The 17,582-nt window shown below is 46.1% G+C and overlaps 1 protein-coding gene across 1 annotated transcript; it reads left to right on the top strand.

Moving 5' to 3' along the window:
* The first annotated feature begins 613 nt into the window (after nt 1–613).
* ADAMTS1 (ADAM metallopeptidase with thrombospondin type 1 motif 1) lies at nt 614–6,536 on the top strand. Its single transcript, XM_075728052.1, has 9 exons — nt 614–1,136; nt 1,531–1,877; nt 2,321–2,453; nt 2,889–3,056; nt 3,354–3,640; nt 3,897–4,083; nt 4,186–4,361; nt 5,247–5,422; nt 5,795–6,536. The coding sequence occupies exons 1-9, from the start codon at nt 614–616 to the stop codon at nt 6,534–6,536; spliced, it is 2,739 nt and encodes a 912-aa protein (XP_075584167.1).
* Nucleotides 6,537–17,582: the final 11,046 nt, after the last annotated feature.

Below are 17,582 nucleotides of genomic sequence, written 5' to 3'. Positions count from 1 at the left end.
GCGGCAGCGGCCGGCCCGGCTGCCGCAGTCACCCCGCACGGCGGAGGCGCCCGGAGCGCGGCGGAGGGGGGCCCGGCGCGGAGGGTCGGGGGCGGCCTGCGCTCCGTTTTCTGCTCCGCTCTGCAAGGACGGGAGGCTTCCCGGCGCTCGCCTCCCCCCGCCCCGCGGGGCCGTGGAAGCGCAGGCGAGGCCGTGCCGGGGCTGCCGGAGGGGCGAGCGGAGACGCGCCGGAGCTTTCTCCCCGACCGCTGCCGCCGGGCAGAGCTGAGGAGGCGGCGGGAAGGAGCCAGCGGCGGCGAGAGGAGGAGGACCGACGGACGGACGGAGAGACGGACGGCGGGCACGGCTGCTCCCCTCGCAGACCCTCACGCCCTGCCGCCGCGCCCCGGCCATGGGGAAGCCGGCGCCGCCTCTGCAGTGACCGCGGGACCCGGCGCCCGCCCGGCCCTTCCCCGGCAGAAAGAAACTAAGCGACCCCCAAATCCTGCCAGCAAAAAATCCTAGCTATATATACGTATATATATAAAAAACCCCAAATAAAGGCATAGAAAGGGCTCCGTCAAGCCAGCGGCCGCAGCAGCAAGCCTCGCCCGCGCCGAGCTCGGCGGCCGCGATGAGGACCGGGGGGCGCCTGCCGGTGCCGGTGCCGGTGCTGGTGCCGGTGCTGGCGGCGCTGCTGGGGCTGTGCGGCGCCGACCGCCCCGCCGAGCGGCAGGCGCTGGTGGTGCCGCGGCGCCTGGGCGCTGCCGGCGGCCGGGAGCGCTTCCGCCTGGAGGCCTTCGGGGAGCGGCTGACGCTGGAGCTGGAGCCCGACAGCAGCTTCCTGGCCCCGGACTTCACCCTGCAGTACCTGGGCGGGCCGCCGCCGCCGCCGCCGGAGGACGACCTCTCCCGCTGCTTCTACTCCGGCACCGTCAACCGGGACCCCAGCTCCGCCGCCGCCCTCAGCCTCTGCGCGGGGATGCGGGGCGCCTTCTCCCTGCGGGGCCGCCAGTACCTCATCCAGCCGGCCCCCGGCACCGCGCACCGCCGCGGCGCCCACCTCCTCCGCCTCCGCGGGACCCGCCGGGCCGCCCGCTGCGCCGTGGCCGAGACCGGGGCGGAGGCGGCGGGGCCGGAGCCCGCCGGGCACGCAGGTACCGCCGGGGCGCCGCGCCGCCCTCCGCGGGGGCGGGGAGGGGAGCAGAGAGGAGCGGGGGTGGTGGGGGGGGGTCTGGCGCACCCTGCGCCCACCTGCGCCCCCGCCCCGACGGCGGGGCCCCGGCCGGTGCTTCCCCCTCGTCCCCACCCCGAGGGGCGGCGGGGGGGAGCTCCCCCACGCCGGGTGCGGGTCCCGGTGTCGCCCCTCCGCCCGCCGGCGACTCGGGGCGGGGGGGTTGCTCAGCCGAGGCTGCCGAAGTTTGGGGGCGGGCGGCGTGGGGTGCATCCCTTAGGCGTAAATCTCGCGTATCGGTGGGTTTGGGGTTCCTTACGGTGGTCTCTTGTCGCGCTGACCTGCGCTTTCCCTCCCTCTCCCTCTCTTTAATGCAGAAACAAGAAGCAGAAGGAAAAAGAGGTTCGTGTCCAGCCCCCGCTACGTGGAGACCATGCTGGTAGCCGACCAGTCCATGGCCGAGTTCCACGGCAGCGGGCTGAAGCACTATCTCCTGACGCTGCTCTCCGTGGCGGCCAAGCTGTACAAGCACCCCAGCATCCGCAACTCTATCAGCCTGGTGGTGGTGAAAATCATGGTCATTTACGAGGAGCGGAAGGGACCCGATATCTCTTCCAACGCAGCCCTGACTTTGAGAAACTTCTGCAGCTGGCAGAAGCAGCACAACCCGCCCAGTGACCGGCACGCCGAACACTACGACACGGCAATCCTCTTCACCAGGCAGGTGAGGGACGCGGAGGTCAAATCCATCCCCACGCCCATTGCTCCCTACCCCCGGAGGCCCCCTCTGACAGGAGACCTCCAAAAAAGCGTTCAGAGGCAGTCTTGTGTCATCACGGCTTCAGCAAAGCAGGCTAAAAATGAAATGAACCGCTTTTTATTTAGTCGTTTGTTTTGCTGCTTGCACCGTCTCAGGTGAAACTCACAGTGTGTGCAACGTATTTCTGCCTTGTATATTTTTAGCAGATTTAGTATGGAAATTATGCATTTTTTTTTCTACGTGTAACCCTCATGTATGTTCCAAAGACAGATTTTTGCCATCATACCCATTGAAGTGCTGAATATTTATGCTCTTTCCATAAGTAAAGGCAAACTGCCAGGGCTGGATGTTTCTTGCCAAGGTTAAGTCTCTGATCTGATTAATAATGAAATGCCTTTTTTTTACAGGACCTCTGCGGTGCCAAGACATGTGATACTCTTGGGATGGCTGATGTGGGAACAGTTTGTGATCTAAACCGCAGTTGCTCTATCATAGAAGACGATGGTTTACAGGCTGCCTTTACAACAGCCCACGAACTAGGTACTTGAAACTTTGAAAGGAGATTTCACGTGATTAATTGAAGCCAGCTCGATGCCGTAAAGCAAAGAGCTGCTGCCCAGCCCGCACCACGGGCTCGCCCTGTGGGGCTCGGAGCACCCTGCGCTCCCCAGCGCAGTCGGGAGGAGGCAAAGCTTTGCCGTGGAGCAGGGTTGAACTGTGGAAAGCAAATCCGGTCTGCACGGCACTGTCTGCAAGAGCTGTGTATTTGACTGATTGCAGAAAAAAAGCATGCGAGAAGCCTGTGAGGGGAGCAAAGAATACAGTGCCATCTGCTTAAAGTTTGGCAGTATTCAGATTTGGGTTATTATTTAAAGACCAGGCTATGAGTGGCTCTAGAGTAGTGTTTAAAATAGTAATGCATAGGACAGACTTCCTAAAATCACAAACTTCCCTTCTTTTTTTTTTTTTTGTAAGGCCACGTGTTTAACATGCCTCATGACGACGCAAAGCAGTGTGCTGGTATTAATGGAATAAGCCGGGATTTCCACATGATGGCATCTATGCTTTCCAACCTGGATCGCAGCCAGCCTTGGTCTCCATGTAGTGCCTACATGATTACAACATTTTTGGACAACGGTCATGGTAAGATTATTAAGCTTTCCATTCATGTGGCATTTCAGCTCTTGTGTTTTACTGCTTTGCTTTTTTTTTTTTTCTTTCTTTTTTCTTAACGGAGTGCTTTCTGCTACGGCATATAGTTAACCTTTTTCATCCTGCAAATGAATTTAGTTTTACAAAAATGGTAGCACAAATTGGCTCAGAGACTTAGATTGCAAAGCAAGTGCAGTTCCAGAGATGGAAATGCATTTCTCCCTTTTGAAGCCGCACTCACTGACAGCATCGACTGCTTTTTTTTATTTCTTTTTTCTTCCTTTTCAGGTGAGTGTTTGTTGGACAAGCCCCACAAACCAATCCAGCTTCCTTCTGACTTGCCTGGCACGTTGTACGACGCCAACAGACAGTGCCAGTTTACATTTGGAGATGAGTCCAAGCACTGCCCTGATGCAGCCAGTACATGTACGACGCTGTGGTGTACTGGCACTTCTGGAGGACTGCTCGTGTGCCAAACCAAACACTTCCCTTGGGCAGACGGCACCAGTTGTGGGGAAGGGAAGTGGTGCATGAATGGCAAGTGTGTGAATAAAACTGAGAAGAAGCATTATGATGTAAGTAGTAAAAAAGAAATCAGAATATATCTTGGGTTACAGAGTAGCAGGGATAGTGTGCTTCAGTGGGAGTAATCAGTTAAAAGGGCTTGAATAAATGGAGGTAGATAGCTACTAAAGCAAACTCGGAGCTTGTTTTTTTTTTTTTTTACAAATGGCTTAGGTAAAAATGAGCATGGTTGTGGATTTTGTGGTTTGGTTTTGTTTTGCTTTTACTGAATTAACTTTTTTGCTCTGCTTTTTCTTGTCATTCCAGACACCAGTGCATGGGAGCTGGGGGTCCTGGGGGGCGTGGGGAGAGTGCTCCCGGACCTGTGGTGGTGGAGTGCAGTACTCTTTCAGGGAGTGCGACAACCCCGTCCCAAAAAATGGGGGGAAATACTGCGAAGGGAAGCGGGTGCAATACAGATCATGTAACATCGAGGACTGTCCGGACAATGATGGTAATCTTTTCCCCATTTTTGAGGTGGAAGAAGGGTATCTGGTGGAGGAAGAGCATGTACAGAAGATGATCTAATGTCCACCTGTCTTTCCTCTGCCTGCAGGCAAAACCTTTAGGGAGGAACAATGTGAAAAGCACAATGAGTTTTCTAAGTCTCCCTTTGGAAGTGGACCTGCAGTGGAGTGGACACCCAAGTTTGCCGGTGTCTCTCCAAAAGACAGATGCAAGCTGGTCTGCCGAGCAAAAGGAACAGGATACTTCTTTGTTTTACAGCCAAAGGTATTTCAAAACTATACCTCTTCCCTCTGATCATGAATAAGATTTTTATTTCCTCTAACTCTTTATGTGAAGTTAAGAGTCAAGGACTGTAGAAATTGAATTTGTGTCTTTCTCGCATTCAAGCTAGATTCTTCCTTCTCCTCTTCCTACATGTACAGCTTGATCAGCGCAAGCACGCTTTAAATATTCTGGCACAGTCCTTCCAGTTATTTTACACGTACCGCCTCTTCTACCCACTCCACCCTAGTTTCCTTTCCTCTCCTTCCACCAATTTGATTACACTGAGGTATGTTTGGAAAACTGTGGGGGTTCTTTGCCAAAACATTGGTGCTCTCTCATACCGGTTACTAATATGCTGACAGCTTAAAATAAACAGAAGGAAAAATGTTCGTCTTGCATAGCTACTTGAACGCACTGTCATAAGATGTTGAGAGCCAATAACTACCAGGGTGATGACACAGATGTTTTTTGTAGAGCAGTACTCCTAGAAATAAAAGATACATTGAACACCATTAAAAGCAATTTTGGTCCTGTACTTCGAGGACATGGCTACCTTCTAGTTACATTAGAAAACCACATTATTTTTTTTTTCTATGAAATGAGTAAAGCAGCTTTGTGGGTGGAGGGGTTTGAAGGCCGTGTTAATAGAAAATGAAACTGGTTATTTTCTCCTGTCACCATGGCATTGTTTTTGCAAGTGAGATGAAGTAGCACTGCACACCTCCAACTACCTATGGGCTGCTTCGGGTTTTGGTTTCAAAAGCCTTGAAACTACAGGTGCCGCAGGTCCTCCACCTGTCCATATTTTGTATGTGTCTGTATTATGCAATTTCAAAGCAATGTGCATCTTCTAATCAGACGCCCTACTGCTTCTTTCCTGCAAAGGTTGTGGATGGTACCCCATGTAGCCCCGATTCCACCTCCGTCTGCGTCCAGGGACAGTGCGTAAAGGCTGGCTGCGACCGTATGATAGGATCCAATAAGAAGTTTGACAAATGCGGTGTCTGCGGTGGCAATGGATCCACTTGCAAGAAAGTGTCTGGCACACTTGTTAGAGCAAAGTGAGTGTATAACTGCTGCTATTATTTTGTTCTGGTGAATGTTTTGTGGGTGTAAGCTTTGGGTTTCCAAGTCAGTGAGGTGTTGCCCCAGTTTATTGTCGGAACTGAGATTTGATCTGTCAGAGCCATCTAACTGAAGATAACTTACAGTGAGATGCCAGCGAAAGGAAGCCCCTTCCACGTGGGCATGCCTCTGCCATAGCAAGAATATGGGATGTGGCTTTGCAAATCCCTTAATCCCTTAATTCAATTAGGTCAGCAGCTCATGAGCTTAACGCTTTGGCTTCAAATGGAATTCATTGCCGAGCAGTTGCTTCTTCCCTTTCGCAGGGAAGAGCGGAGGACTCAGTCTTTCTCTTTTCTCTTGGGCAGACCCGGCTACCACGACGTTGTCACCATTCCAGCTGGGGCGACGAACATTGAGGTGAAGCAGCGAAACCACAGGGGTGCGAGACACGATGGCAGCTTCCTCGCCATCAAAGCGGCAGATGGCACCTACGTCCTGAATGGCGATTACACCCTGTCGACGCTGGAGCAGGACATCACCTACAAGGGCAGCGTGCTGAGGTACAGTGGCTCCTCAGCCGCCCTGGAGAGGATCCGCAGCTTCAGCCCTCTGAAGGAGCCTCTGACCATCCAGGTCCTCACGGTGGGGGACCTGCCACAGCCCAAGATCAAGTACACCTATTTCGTGAAGAAGCCCGTGCAGCCTGGGTCGGAGAAGGCACCCAGTAGAAAGAGAGAGTCCTTCAACGCCATCAGGGAGATCATCTCCTCCGAGTGGGTCATCGAGGAGTGGGGCGAGTGCTCCAAGTCATGCGGCTCGGGCTGGCAGCGGCGGGCCGTGGAGTGCCGGGACCCCCGGGGGTGGCCGGCCACCGACTGCGCCCGAGAGCTGAAGCCCAGCGACATCCGTCCCTGCGCCGACGTGCCCTGCCCGCAGTGGCAGCTGGGGGACTGGTCGCCCTGCTCTAAGACATGCGGGAAAGGTTTCAAGAAGAGATTGTTGAAATGTATTTCTTACGACGGCAGCGTGCTGCCGCAAGAAAGCTGTGAGCCTTCCAAGAAACCGAAACACCTAATAGACTTCTGCAACGTTACGGACTGCAGTTAAATAGTATAAGTTGGGAAAGCTAAATTTTTTTTTTATTATTTTATTTTTTTCCTTCAGACCAATGCACTGAAAAAAAAGAGGGCTAGAGGCAGCGCATGTGGTTTTGCATACAAAATTCATGGTGAGGATCCGTTGAGGTGGGACAGTGCAAATAGCTTTAGCTGGCGTTGCATCCTAAAAATACCCTGCCAACTGAAAATTTGATAGGATAGTAGACCCATGTCACTCACTCATCTTCAGCAGATTAGGCCTGAGGGCATTGTAATTGCCTTTTTTAAAGTCTGTTACAAATGAAACAAAACGTGAGCAGTGGCCAGAACACGTCTAAGCAAACATTTTGGGGTTCGGTTATTTCTCCCTTCTTTCGGATTTATATTGTGGTACTGATCAAGTCCCCATGTGTAGGAAGGGGATGGAAAGGGGAGTGGAAAAGATAGCTTAAAATAATTGGTCAGGGCTTACCTACCTCACAAAGAGCAAAAAACAGGATTGGAAAAGGAGCTTTAACTATGTCATTCATGGCTGCTATTGTTTCAGAGAATAGTTTTATATAAAAATAAAGCCATATTCTCTACCTGTAAAGAGTAACAAATATCAAGAACAGTCAGTCAACTCCACAAATAAGTAGAATGTCATTTCTTTAAAGTATCTTTATGTCATCCCAATGTGCCTGTCCATTGCTCTTGTCCACTCTGATGCCGTTGCGGCAACGTATGTAATCCAGAGGCTAGAAAAAGTGGAAATCTTCATGGAGCAGGTAGCCTCTCTTGAGTAGTTGCTCTTTGTGCCTTCTGCATACCTTCCACTGGTTTTTCTGATTCGAGCTTGGTCCTACCATCGTGTCAACCAGACTGATGGCATTTGTGAGCATTTGAGTCATGCTTTCAGATTCAAATCTTCTACCTTACCCCAGGCAATGGAAATTATTTGCATTTGGGTTAAAAAAAAGATCAAAGAGATCCCAAATCCCGCTATTAATGGGAACCTCTCCTATGTGGCCTCTGATGGGTTTGCGGTGCTCAAATCACTGATAAGGCGGGAAGACAAAGCTGAAGGATAGCAGGTCCATCCACAGCAATACACCAACATTCGCATAATTAAAGTTTGTGCAAGTCCATAGACAATAAGAGAATATGGCTTTCCATATGTATATAGTAAAATATATTACTATAGATTTTATATACTTTATAAGTATTTTATATTTCTTTCCCTTCCGGGAAGGGATATAATTTGTAATAAATGCATATAATGAACATATTTATTTTTATACTTCTTGTCTAATGTGATCTTCTAAGTTATCGCTTTTTTAAAAGGACATATAACAAGGATAGAGTATTTATACAGTATAATATGTTACTAGAGGTAATAAATGAACCCTATAAATTTTGGAAATGGAGCGTCTTTATTTCACTGGAGTAAAACTAGTCCATCGAGCGGAAAGATCTTGGAATCCAAGGCAATGTTACGAAAAAAGCTAAACCACATTTTTCAAAATGACTGGTAGCTTAGGCTACTAATTGACTGTGTTAGTGAAGGGGTTTGGAAAACTCTACCTATAATGTCATATACCACGTTAAAAAGGGTAATTTTACATTTTATTACTTAACCACTAACAGGGTGCTCAGCACTGTTTCATCTTTTTAAAAAAATGGAGTGCAACTAGACTGATGCCACTGGTTTTAATAACTGCTTACAGAGGGAGTATTGCTGTCAGTGGTGTTTATAACCAACAAAATATGTACAAAAGTAGCAGTTTTACCTGCTCCACTTAGCCTTACCCTACTGGGAAAGAAGCAGTCAAAATTCAAAATTGTTAACTAGCAGTCAGAGGTTTCCCTCACAAATTTCTGGAGGGCCTCCTGATCATGCTTTTCTAATTAGAAGTACTGTATGAATTAACTGTTCTAATGGTGTTGGTAACACGTTTTATAATGTTAAAATACATACTAAGCATCAAGAAACTGATTTTTGCTCCCTCATTTCTGATCTCATGACCACTGCAGTCGAGGGAAAATCTTCTGTTGAACTCAGTAGGATTTTTGCCATGGAATTTGAGACATCAGTCATTTATGAATACTTTTGGCTTTGTGTCATGTAAAAATCTATTAAAACTTCCTTTGCCAATGTTTGGACTCTGTCTTGCAAAAATAGTTCCCACTTTATTCCATGGATAAAATCCTGGCCCCTCTAAAGCACATAGAAAAATTCTCATCACGTCACACTTCATTGAGTATTACTTTGTCTTTGACATGCAAAAATACTGGGGAACATTTTACTTCTAGCATTATTTGGGAGGGAGCCAATCACTTTCTGGTTTTATAAATACTTAAAAGTATTTACAAATATAACAATTACTTAATTGTATGTATGTACATATACACGTATATTTTACTACAGCAGATTGAAATGAGGAATATATACATTTTCAAGAGAAAAAAATGCACTTTTATTTTCATTTTCTGCTGTTGCTGTTTTTCCTTGTAGACTTTATATCCTAACACGTAGCTGTCAGTTGGCGTTGCCTGAAGCGCTCTCCGTTTAAGGGCCCAAGGAGCTACAGTCCTGTAACTGCAAGACCCTGCCTTATCTACAGAATTGGTGAGATCCCCCAACTTCTGGGTGATGGTGATTGCCCACATTTGTGCTCATCAACCTAAAAGAAACATTCAAGGCAAGGCTAAGAAAGCCCTGAGGAGGAATCAGCTTCTCCCAGACCTACCCATATCAATTAAAGCAAGCCGAAGGTGCTGACATACTCCCACTTCTTGCACTAGGGCTTAAGGAGGCTCTTGAGAGAAAAAAATGGTGTTTCACAGGCACTGCCTTTCCCGATGAAGGGAATTTGGATCCAATCAAATGCAGCAAATTCCCCCTTTTTTAACAAAAGGTGCTGAAGTGGTCTGCATTTCCAAAATGCTTCGGCCAGCATTACCTAGATTAAGTCAGTCAGCCCCGTGGTTAACTAGAGCTAAGTGAGGAGTCGGCGGAGGGAGGAAATCAAACACATTTGGTGTTATACAATAACAAATGGCAATAACACAAACTTTTTTTTTACACTCTTGCAAACGACTGCAAAATAAAATGAGTGATGAACTAATAAAAAGTTATGATAAAATGGCAGCCTATTTTCTATGGTGGCATTCATTTCTTTAGAGCATAAACATAGCGGCAGGAGGTCAACTCATTACCCACATTTGTAGCGCAGCTGACCAAGACTGCATTTCCAAGTCATAGTTTACTGACTACATATTTTTCTTTGACTAGATCATGAATTCTCAGCAGTTGCATCTGTTAAACAGTAATACAGTTCATGAAATTGCATCCTATTTTTAATAGAGCTGGGTTATAGAGAACGTGCTCCAAATAATGTATTAATTAGGCAGTGCAATCAAAGAACTGCTCGCTTCCAAAGCACCCTTTAGTTACAAGAAAGTCTACTGCTCCGGGTGACACAGCGAAAGGAAACAGGCAAAAAGAGTGGAGCATAGTTTAGCTGTGTAGCAATCAAGATCACAATTAAACGCACCCCCTGCACCAAGAGTCTGGCAGTTTATAGCTTTTATTACAAAGGACTGGATAGTTAAGTGCTTTTTGTGTGCACGTTCGTTACTGTGAGCAGGAATCGCAACACTTTACTACTGACTCATGAGGCACGCTCTTGGGAGCAGAAGTGGCACTAAAGCTTGTGTTGGGGTGAGTGTAAGAGCTGGTGCTTTCTGCCAGCCCAGCCACTCTCTCCTTGGGCCAGGGCCACTGGTTCCACTGACGCCCAAATGGGCTTCAGACCCTAGACGAAGGTTGTTGCTTTCAACCAGGTTGTCTCAGCTGTCCAGCTTGACAGGTTGGGTGGGAGGTTTCCAGTGCCCAGCATTTCAGCTGAGGACAACCTTACTCCAGTTTGGAGCCAAGTTTGTCGGGCTTCCTCCCAGCTTCAGACACACCAGATGCTATAGCCTGTGTTTTTTAACATTTTGGTGTCCTAAGATAAGTAGGTTTAGCTGAGTAGCGTGGGCTTGGTAGATGAAAGCTGTATCTTCGAGTATTTTCAGAGGTGTGGGGAGAGGCAGGTGTCTAAATGAATGAAATGCATCTTCCTTAAACACCTGTGGTTTCATTGCCTTCAAGGCTGAGTGATCTCCGGTCCTTAGTAAGGCTAAAGTCTCTCTGTTGGCAGAGTGGGGCAAATGAAAGCAACATAGTGAGCAGTTCTCTGCCATTTTGGGCATCGTGAGACTGAGGAAAAAACTCTTTCCAGCCTTTCAGTGGCCTTGAAGAGCTTGGCGCTGGGACAGAAGTCCAGTCTGAGAGCTAGATCTCCAGAACCCAATCTTCAAACTTCACCACCTAAGTTAGAAAATAACTGGGAGTTCGAAGAGGAAAATAGTTATGCTGGCGAACTACCTTCCAGGCTGATTAGGTGTAAAATTGTGATATCTATGCTGGGTAAGCACTGCAAATGGTGCTACTAGAAAATTTGGAGTAGCTGTTTTCCTGTGGCGCTGTTAAAATCATGAATAATATGATTTACTGCTTGAAACTGTATAACAGTAAACAAGAAAAAAAAAAAAACAGTATGTGATAGGGTTCTTAAGCTGCTGTGTTCCCCTCTCCTTAGTCCAATTGTTATTGTAAAAATGAGAGATGTTTGTGTTGCCCAAATAACTATTTTGCCACTCATTGTAATACATGTGGTTTCAGAGCAGAGAAACGTTGGTTGCTATTATAGAAGTTGGTTCTGTTTGAGCTTTCAGAGTAAAGAAAGAACTCTATATATCTCGTATAGAAAAATCCTGAAATTGTCTAGAGCTGCTATATACTTTAGCAGCTGATACCTGCATTTCAGAGCCATCAGTTGCTTGCGTATATTCGGAGCTGTAATTAAAGTCAGGACATTGACTTTGAGCATAAAGGCCCCAGAGTTACGTGTATGAACAGCACTCTGATTTGCCAGCAACTAGCAAAGCTAGCATTTCACTTTCTGAAATGCAGCTCCACACAGCTTCTCATGTGGCAACTGGAGTGATGTGGCAACAGAATTCCTTCATTTGTCGTTTCACAGTAGCTTTTATTAATCAACATCTCCAAGCACTGTGTATGTTTCAGTGAAGTCTGGCACACCTTGTACAGAAAAACAAGCGAGACCTTTGCTTTTATCATTGCCACATCGCAAGGGGGTAAGCAGATGCAAAGTAATGTGATTTGTTGAATGTTGTAGGACAAATAGGTGATATGGTCTAGGTGGGGGGGAAATTTTACACGGAGTATCTCAACCCACTAGCTAGGTTCGGGAATGGAGAAGAAAATACTCCTAAAGAAATTTGTAAAGGCAGCTTCAGAAGAATAGCCCAGACTCCTCAGCAAAAACTCCTAGTGTAATGTCTGGCTTCTGCCTATCAGCTGGCTATGAAATTGCTCACACAGCTTTGCTTCAACAGCCTGACATTATTCTGGGCCTCATACACCTGGGAACACTTTTCATCCCAAGCAATTGCAAACATGCCTACCAACCACCATTTGGAGCAAAGATCAAATCCTCTGTGATACGGTCACGGCTGCTTAGTCCTCAAGGCAAAGAGGGTATAATTAGGTGAAAAGTTTTCCCTAGCAAAGGTCACCCAAATATAGCAAACCAATCGCCCGCCCCCACACCCCCCCGAAAACAGAGGCGAATCCCTAGGACATGTCTGGGCTACAACAGGAGTTTAAGTACGCATTCAGCAATAGCCCTCATTTTGCATAAACATTTTGCATTTTGCCCCATTTTGCATAAACAGAGTGCACTGTTCTAACATGTGGAGGCAGAAAAAGAAGAGACCAGGAGATTGCCACCTCTGCTAGCAGCACCCGCTCGATAGGTATTCCATGGCAGCACCAAACCTTGATGCTTTCCTAGTAAAACAGCAGCTACAAACATGCATTCGTGCTTGACATCCCCCCTCAAAATGCAAAACAACCTATATCGACAGAAGGGAAGTCAAAACACAGTTATCAGGTTCACAACAAGTGGTGCTATGAACATTGTGTTTTAATAAACGCTTGTGCTACCGGAGCCTGGGGCAGGCTGATTATTGCTGGAGATGAAAGTAGCATTGTTTGGACTTGCAGATCTATTTCACGGTACCCGAGAGTGTAAGAGGGTCTTGTGCAAAAGAGATTTACTGTTGGGCAATAGAAGTACAGTTTCGTACGGTACCCTTGCCTGCAAGCTGGCTACATGTGCTTGATAGCTTCCATGTGATAAAGGATGGTCCTTTGTCATATTGCAGCCTATGACCATAATGAGATCCCAGATGCCTGGACAATATTTGAATTTAAACATCCCAAATCTAAGATGAACCAGTGCAAAATCTGTCATCCTTAATATACTGTACTTTTGTGTAAGAATGCTACAAAAGTAATTTGAGTTTCTACCAGCTCATGATTCTTCCCAGATATTCCATTTGAAAATTAATATATTCTCCAATATTAGTTGCACTCAACTATAATATATTTTCCTACAAGCACAGAAAGGAGCTGGTTGTTCCAATACAGTGGGAACAATTGGAGCTAGGGGAAGAGGGAAGTCATATGGTAGAGATTATAATCAGGCAAGCTGAAAGCAATGGCCATTTTAATTGTGCACCAATGTATTTTTCAGTATAACTAAGACAATATGCCTGTCTTCTCCCAAACAATTTAAATATATATTCCAACTTTGTAAGATTTTTCAAGTACAAAACTGGAAATGAAATTAGGTACTAGAAAACAACTAAGAAAGCAACTGAAATTTGATTATTTGGATTAAAAATTTCTCTGTCAAGCAACATATGTTAATGGGGAATCTCTTCTAATTTTTTATTCTAATTGAAAACAAATGCCATCAAAAATATGAAGCTTTGAAACAATTCACTTCTGGTTTTCTTACTCTGTTTTCTTCAATTTTCTGACAGCCAGACTGGCAAAAAAATGGATGCTGAGGTATCAGGAAAGAGGGATGCTCAAAGACATACACTGAAGGCACAGCTAAACACAAAAAAGTGGGTCATTCTGCAATGAGTGGCAGATGGGCAGTGGCTAAATCTGACATCACCAGGGCATCATTTATGTTAGAAATGGCTTCAAAGTTGCATAGGTATTGACCACAACCTACTAAAGTCTGTACTACTAACATTTCTCACACATATGATCCACTTTTGCCTACCAAGAGCTTTGAATAATTAACTTAAGCGGCAAACCCATGAAGTACTCTTTAAACTGAGTCACAAAACTGGCCTTGTCTGTAGCTACTTTAATAAAAGAAAGATGTCTTGTGGGTACAGCTCTGATTCAACAGGGCACTTAAGCACATGCTTACACCCGTCATGATTTAGGACAGCACAGGTTAAACCTGAGAGAGACAAAAGAAAAACTTACGTTCTTTTGTTTAATCTGAATCTTAATTACATGTTGAATTAACTCCAGAGGCCAAACTTTGATTAGAAGTTTTTCACAGAGATGGAATGGTGTGAGGAGAAGGGAAGGGAAGGGAAGGGAAGGGAAGGGAAGGGAAGGGAAGGGAAGGGAAGGGAAGGGAAGGGAAGGGAAGGGAAGGGAAGGGAAGGGAAGGGAAGGGAAGGGAAGGGAAGGGAAGGGAAGGGAAGGGAAGGGAAGGGAAGGGAAGGGAAGGGAAGGGAAGGGAAGGGAAAAGACTTTTGTGGAATTGTTAATCCTGGAAACTTTTGAAACATATGTCGGAAATTAGATTTCACAATCAGGTCTGGGCAGATTTAGAAGTGAATTAAATGCAATGTAATGTCCATCTCCTTTTTCTCTCCCAGTGAACCAATACACAGACTTGGGGATATGCTAAAATAATGAAGACTGATGTTTTCCATTTCTCATTATCCTCCTGCTGGAACAAGTGCAGAGCACAACACGGAAGCACTAGAGGGACTCAGCTGCCTTTGATGAACAAAAAAAAAAGATTAAAAAAGAAAAACTCTGCACATGTTTCCTCTTGATTCTTTTAATTTATAGTTTTATTTATTTTCACTTTTAAAGCAATAATAGTTGATGTCAGGAAGGAGAGCCCCCAGAGTGACATCTGAATTCAGCTCCAACTGGAGCAGATCCAAGGGGACAGTAAACAGCTGCCTGGCAGACAAGAAGGTCGGAGGCATTAAAGAATATAAATGTTAAAACCCTGCATAAAATAATTTTAAATCTGATATAAGCTAGCAGAAGCCAGGCAATTTGGAGCTAATGCTTCCATTTGCATAGGGACAAAAATTTGTATAAGCCTGTTTCCAGAGCTCAGTCTGAAGTAATGGATATTACCCACATAAGGACACTGGCTTTGGTAAGGCTAAGACATATACTTACAACTTTATTCCAGTTTTAAATTAGATTCCTGTTGGTCTGACTTTAAAAACCAGTAGATTGATATTATTTAAGTCTGTGCCACAGATGTTCTCAGCACTGCATGACAGCTTTAACTGCAAGGAATGAATGAGAGTGCTGCTGCCTTTGGGGTGTAGCGCAGAGGAAGAGGAGGCAGAGACTGACACTATCCTGCTGAAGACACCCCTGGCGCTGGGAGGGCAGGAGGGGTGCTTTGCAGCTAGACTCTTCTGTGGGGAGATAGGCTCTCAAAAGTTTCTGGATGAGAGTTCATGGACAAGACTGACAGAATATTTGTTGGGAATTTGACAGGTATGTGTGCACTTGAAACAGTCTCTGGGTTGCTTACAGCAGTATGGAAATTTCACTTTCTAGTATTGAGAGGGTCATGTAAAGACTTGAAGGAGAAGATGAAGGTGTTGGCAACAGCAGCTAATTTAAAGTAAGCTAGTGACATTGCCTTGGTGCCAGCAGTGCTTTGGGGTTTTGCAAAGCACCCTCTCTAGCCAGGCTCCCCTTCCCCAGCTGCAGGTACTGGCGTTTCCCTCGGGCTCCAGGGCTGCTGCTGCTGAGCCACAGACCCAGCGCAACCTGCTCCAGCATGGGGCCAAGCACAATCATACGTGGCCCGCAGCCAGGGTGAACCTGATCTGAGCTCAGAGCTACTGAAATAACTTGCGTGCTTGGCATCATTGATTCTACACATTGCTGGTTTCTCTCGAGACATGTGTTCTCCCTGCTAGCATGCAAATTATTTGTTCAAAGAATGAAAAATAAAGCCAAAGTTTGCACACTACATTCCCTAAAGATACCAGGAGAGGGCTTCCCATTGGAAATGGTTGATGAGTATTTGCAGACTACCTAATGTGCAGCAACAAAGCTGCCTGTAAGGATGAATAGGACATAACTTCCAAGAATAGAGACAGCAGGTCCCAGTCGTTCAGCTCAAACAGCTTTGCAATGGCAAAACTGCAAAGGACATTGTTAAATCAGGAGGGGACAAAATCTAGTTTACTGTCTTCAGCAGAGACCTGGTTTAGTGACTTGGCCTGAAGAGGAACACTGAGTCAGAGAATGGAAAATACAATTTCATAAGGTTACTACAGCTACTGCCCAGGTGTTTTCAGCTGTCAGTTCTAGGGAAGAATCACTTTTCTTCTTAATGTCAGTGACTATGGAGGGTCCGTTGACAGAACTGGGTTGAAGACTGACATTTGACCTGGTGTTATCCAGACAGCCCCAGCTCCGCACCCATAAAGACCTGGCCTGTTGTGGAGTGCTGTGGGGAGCTATGCAGGGGAAAACAAAAAGGTGGTGGATTTTTTCAGTGCCAGGAAAATAGATCCTACAACTTATATTCAATTTCAGTCGGAAGCCAGGAAAGTGCTTCAAAGAACGGAAATGATTTGCTACTCAAGAACCGAACTACTAAAAGATAAGTGTTTGGCACATACATTTTTGTGACTCTAGAGGAGAATTTTTAACTTACAGGCATGCTGCTTAGCTGCTTTTCACCACAATTCACATGGCCATGGGTTTTTCCATCTACCTGAGTATCTGACATCCGGAATGTCAAGTGGCCAAAATGTGCTTCATGTTATCCTTCAGTGGAGCCTGATGTATATTGTAGCCAGCCAGTTCTCTTCTTGCTTTGGGTCTGCTTACACATCTGACTAGTGACAGGGTGTTTGCTTTTGCTAGGGGCTGTTTGACAGACTCACACAAGACCTGCCTGAGTAAGGCTTGCGCTTAAAAGCATTGCTGGCATAGTAATGTCATTGAAGAACATGGAAAAGAAAAACACAACTCAATTGGTTATAGCTGCAACAGCAAAAAATGCGAATGAAGATGCATTCTTACTGGCCTAAGTCCTTTATTCTATTCTGAGAACCGATCTAAGCTATACCAACAAGGACATTTCATTTGCTGATCTAAATTAGGTTTGCACTTTCACATGTACAGAAATAGCTCTACCGGTTAAAGCCATGTTCGCAAACCCAGTTACATACAGACAAGCATTAAATAGCTTGCTTTCTCTTGCACGCTTTAGGAAATCAGTCTTCCTCTCCCCCTTGGGTTTCATGTTGGGTAGGAGGAAAATGGAGGCAGTAACTCGGTTCTGTCTCTTTCCCGTCCTTGCTGCTCAGAGGTGCAGGAGATGACAAGGCCAGCACCCCTGCTTTTCTCCCGCATTTCAAACTACAATGTGATGGGACTGTGAAGGACTGTGAAGGACACATCTTCTCCTACATATCCCCAAGCTTCTGCTAGTTATCCACTACCTTTAAATATTTGGGCCATCAGAAACCTGGGGGAGATTTCAAAATATTTCAGGAACAGGGTAACGTACGAGGTTTGCCGATGCCTCCACCAAAACCATCTTAATGGACATAGCTTTACACAAATAAGTATCCAATACGCAGGAGAGTAAAAATTTCACCTCACGTGCCATTTCAGCTGGCTGAAAATAGTAAATCCCACCCCATATTCTTCTCAGCATGGTCTGTGATGGAAAAGCTGACAAACTCTCAGAAGACAAAGCACAGTCGGCAGCACTTTAAAATCTGAGGATGGCAGCGTTATTTTTGGAAACAATAAATGCTATTTTTAAACAATTTAATATTACAATCCTTTGAAATCCAAATGTGAAGGCAGTGTCATGCAGAAGCAATGGTTACAGCAGTCTTG

The sequence above is a fragment of the Pelecanus crispus genome, chromosome 1, assembly GCF_030463565.1.
Source record: "Pelecanus crispus isolate bPelCri1 chromosome 1, bPelCri1.pri, whole genome shotgun sequence".
NCBI lineage: Eukaryota > Metazoa > Chordata > Aves > Pelecaniformes > Pelecanidae > Pelecanus > Pelecanus crispus.
The sequence above is the reverse complement of the archived record's forward strand: the minus strand, read 5'-3'. Positions and strand labels throughout refer to the sequence as shown.

Bases quoted from the DNA above. Each gene is read 5' to 3' on its own strand.
- ADAMTS1 (XM_075728052.1), top strand. From the start codon at position 614: ATGAGGACCGGGGGGCGCCTGCCGGTGCCGGTGCCGGTGCTGGTGCCG. The intron at 3,057-3,353 runs GTAAGATTATTA...CTTCCTTTTCAG, and splicing joins ATTTTTGGACAACGGTCATG to GTGAGTGTTTGTTGGACAAG. The intron at 4,084-4,185 runs GTAATCTTTTCC...CTCTGCCTGCAG, and splicing joins GGACTGTCCGGACAATGATG to GCAAAACCTTTAGGGAGGAA.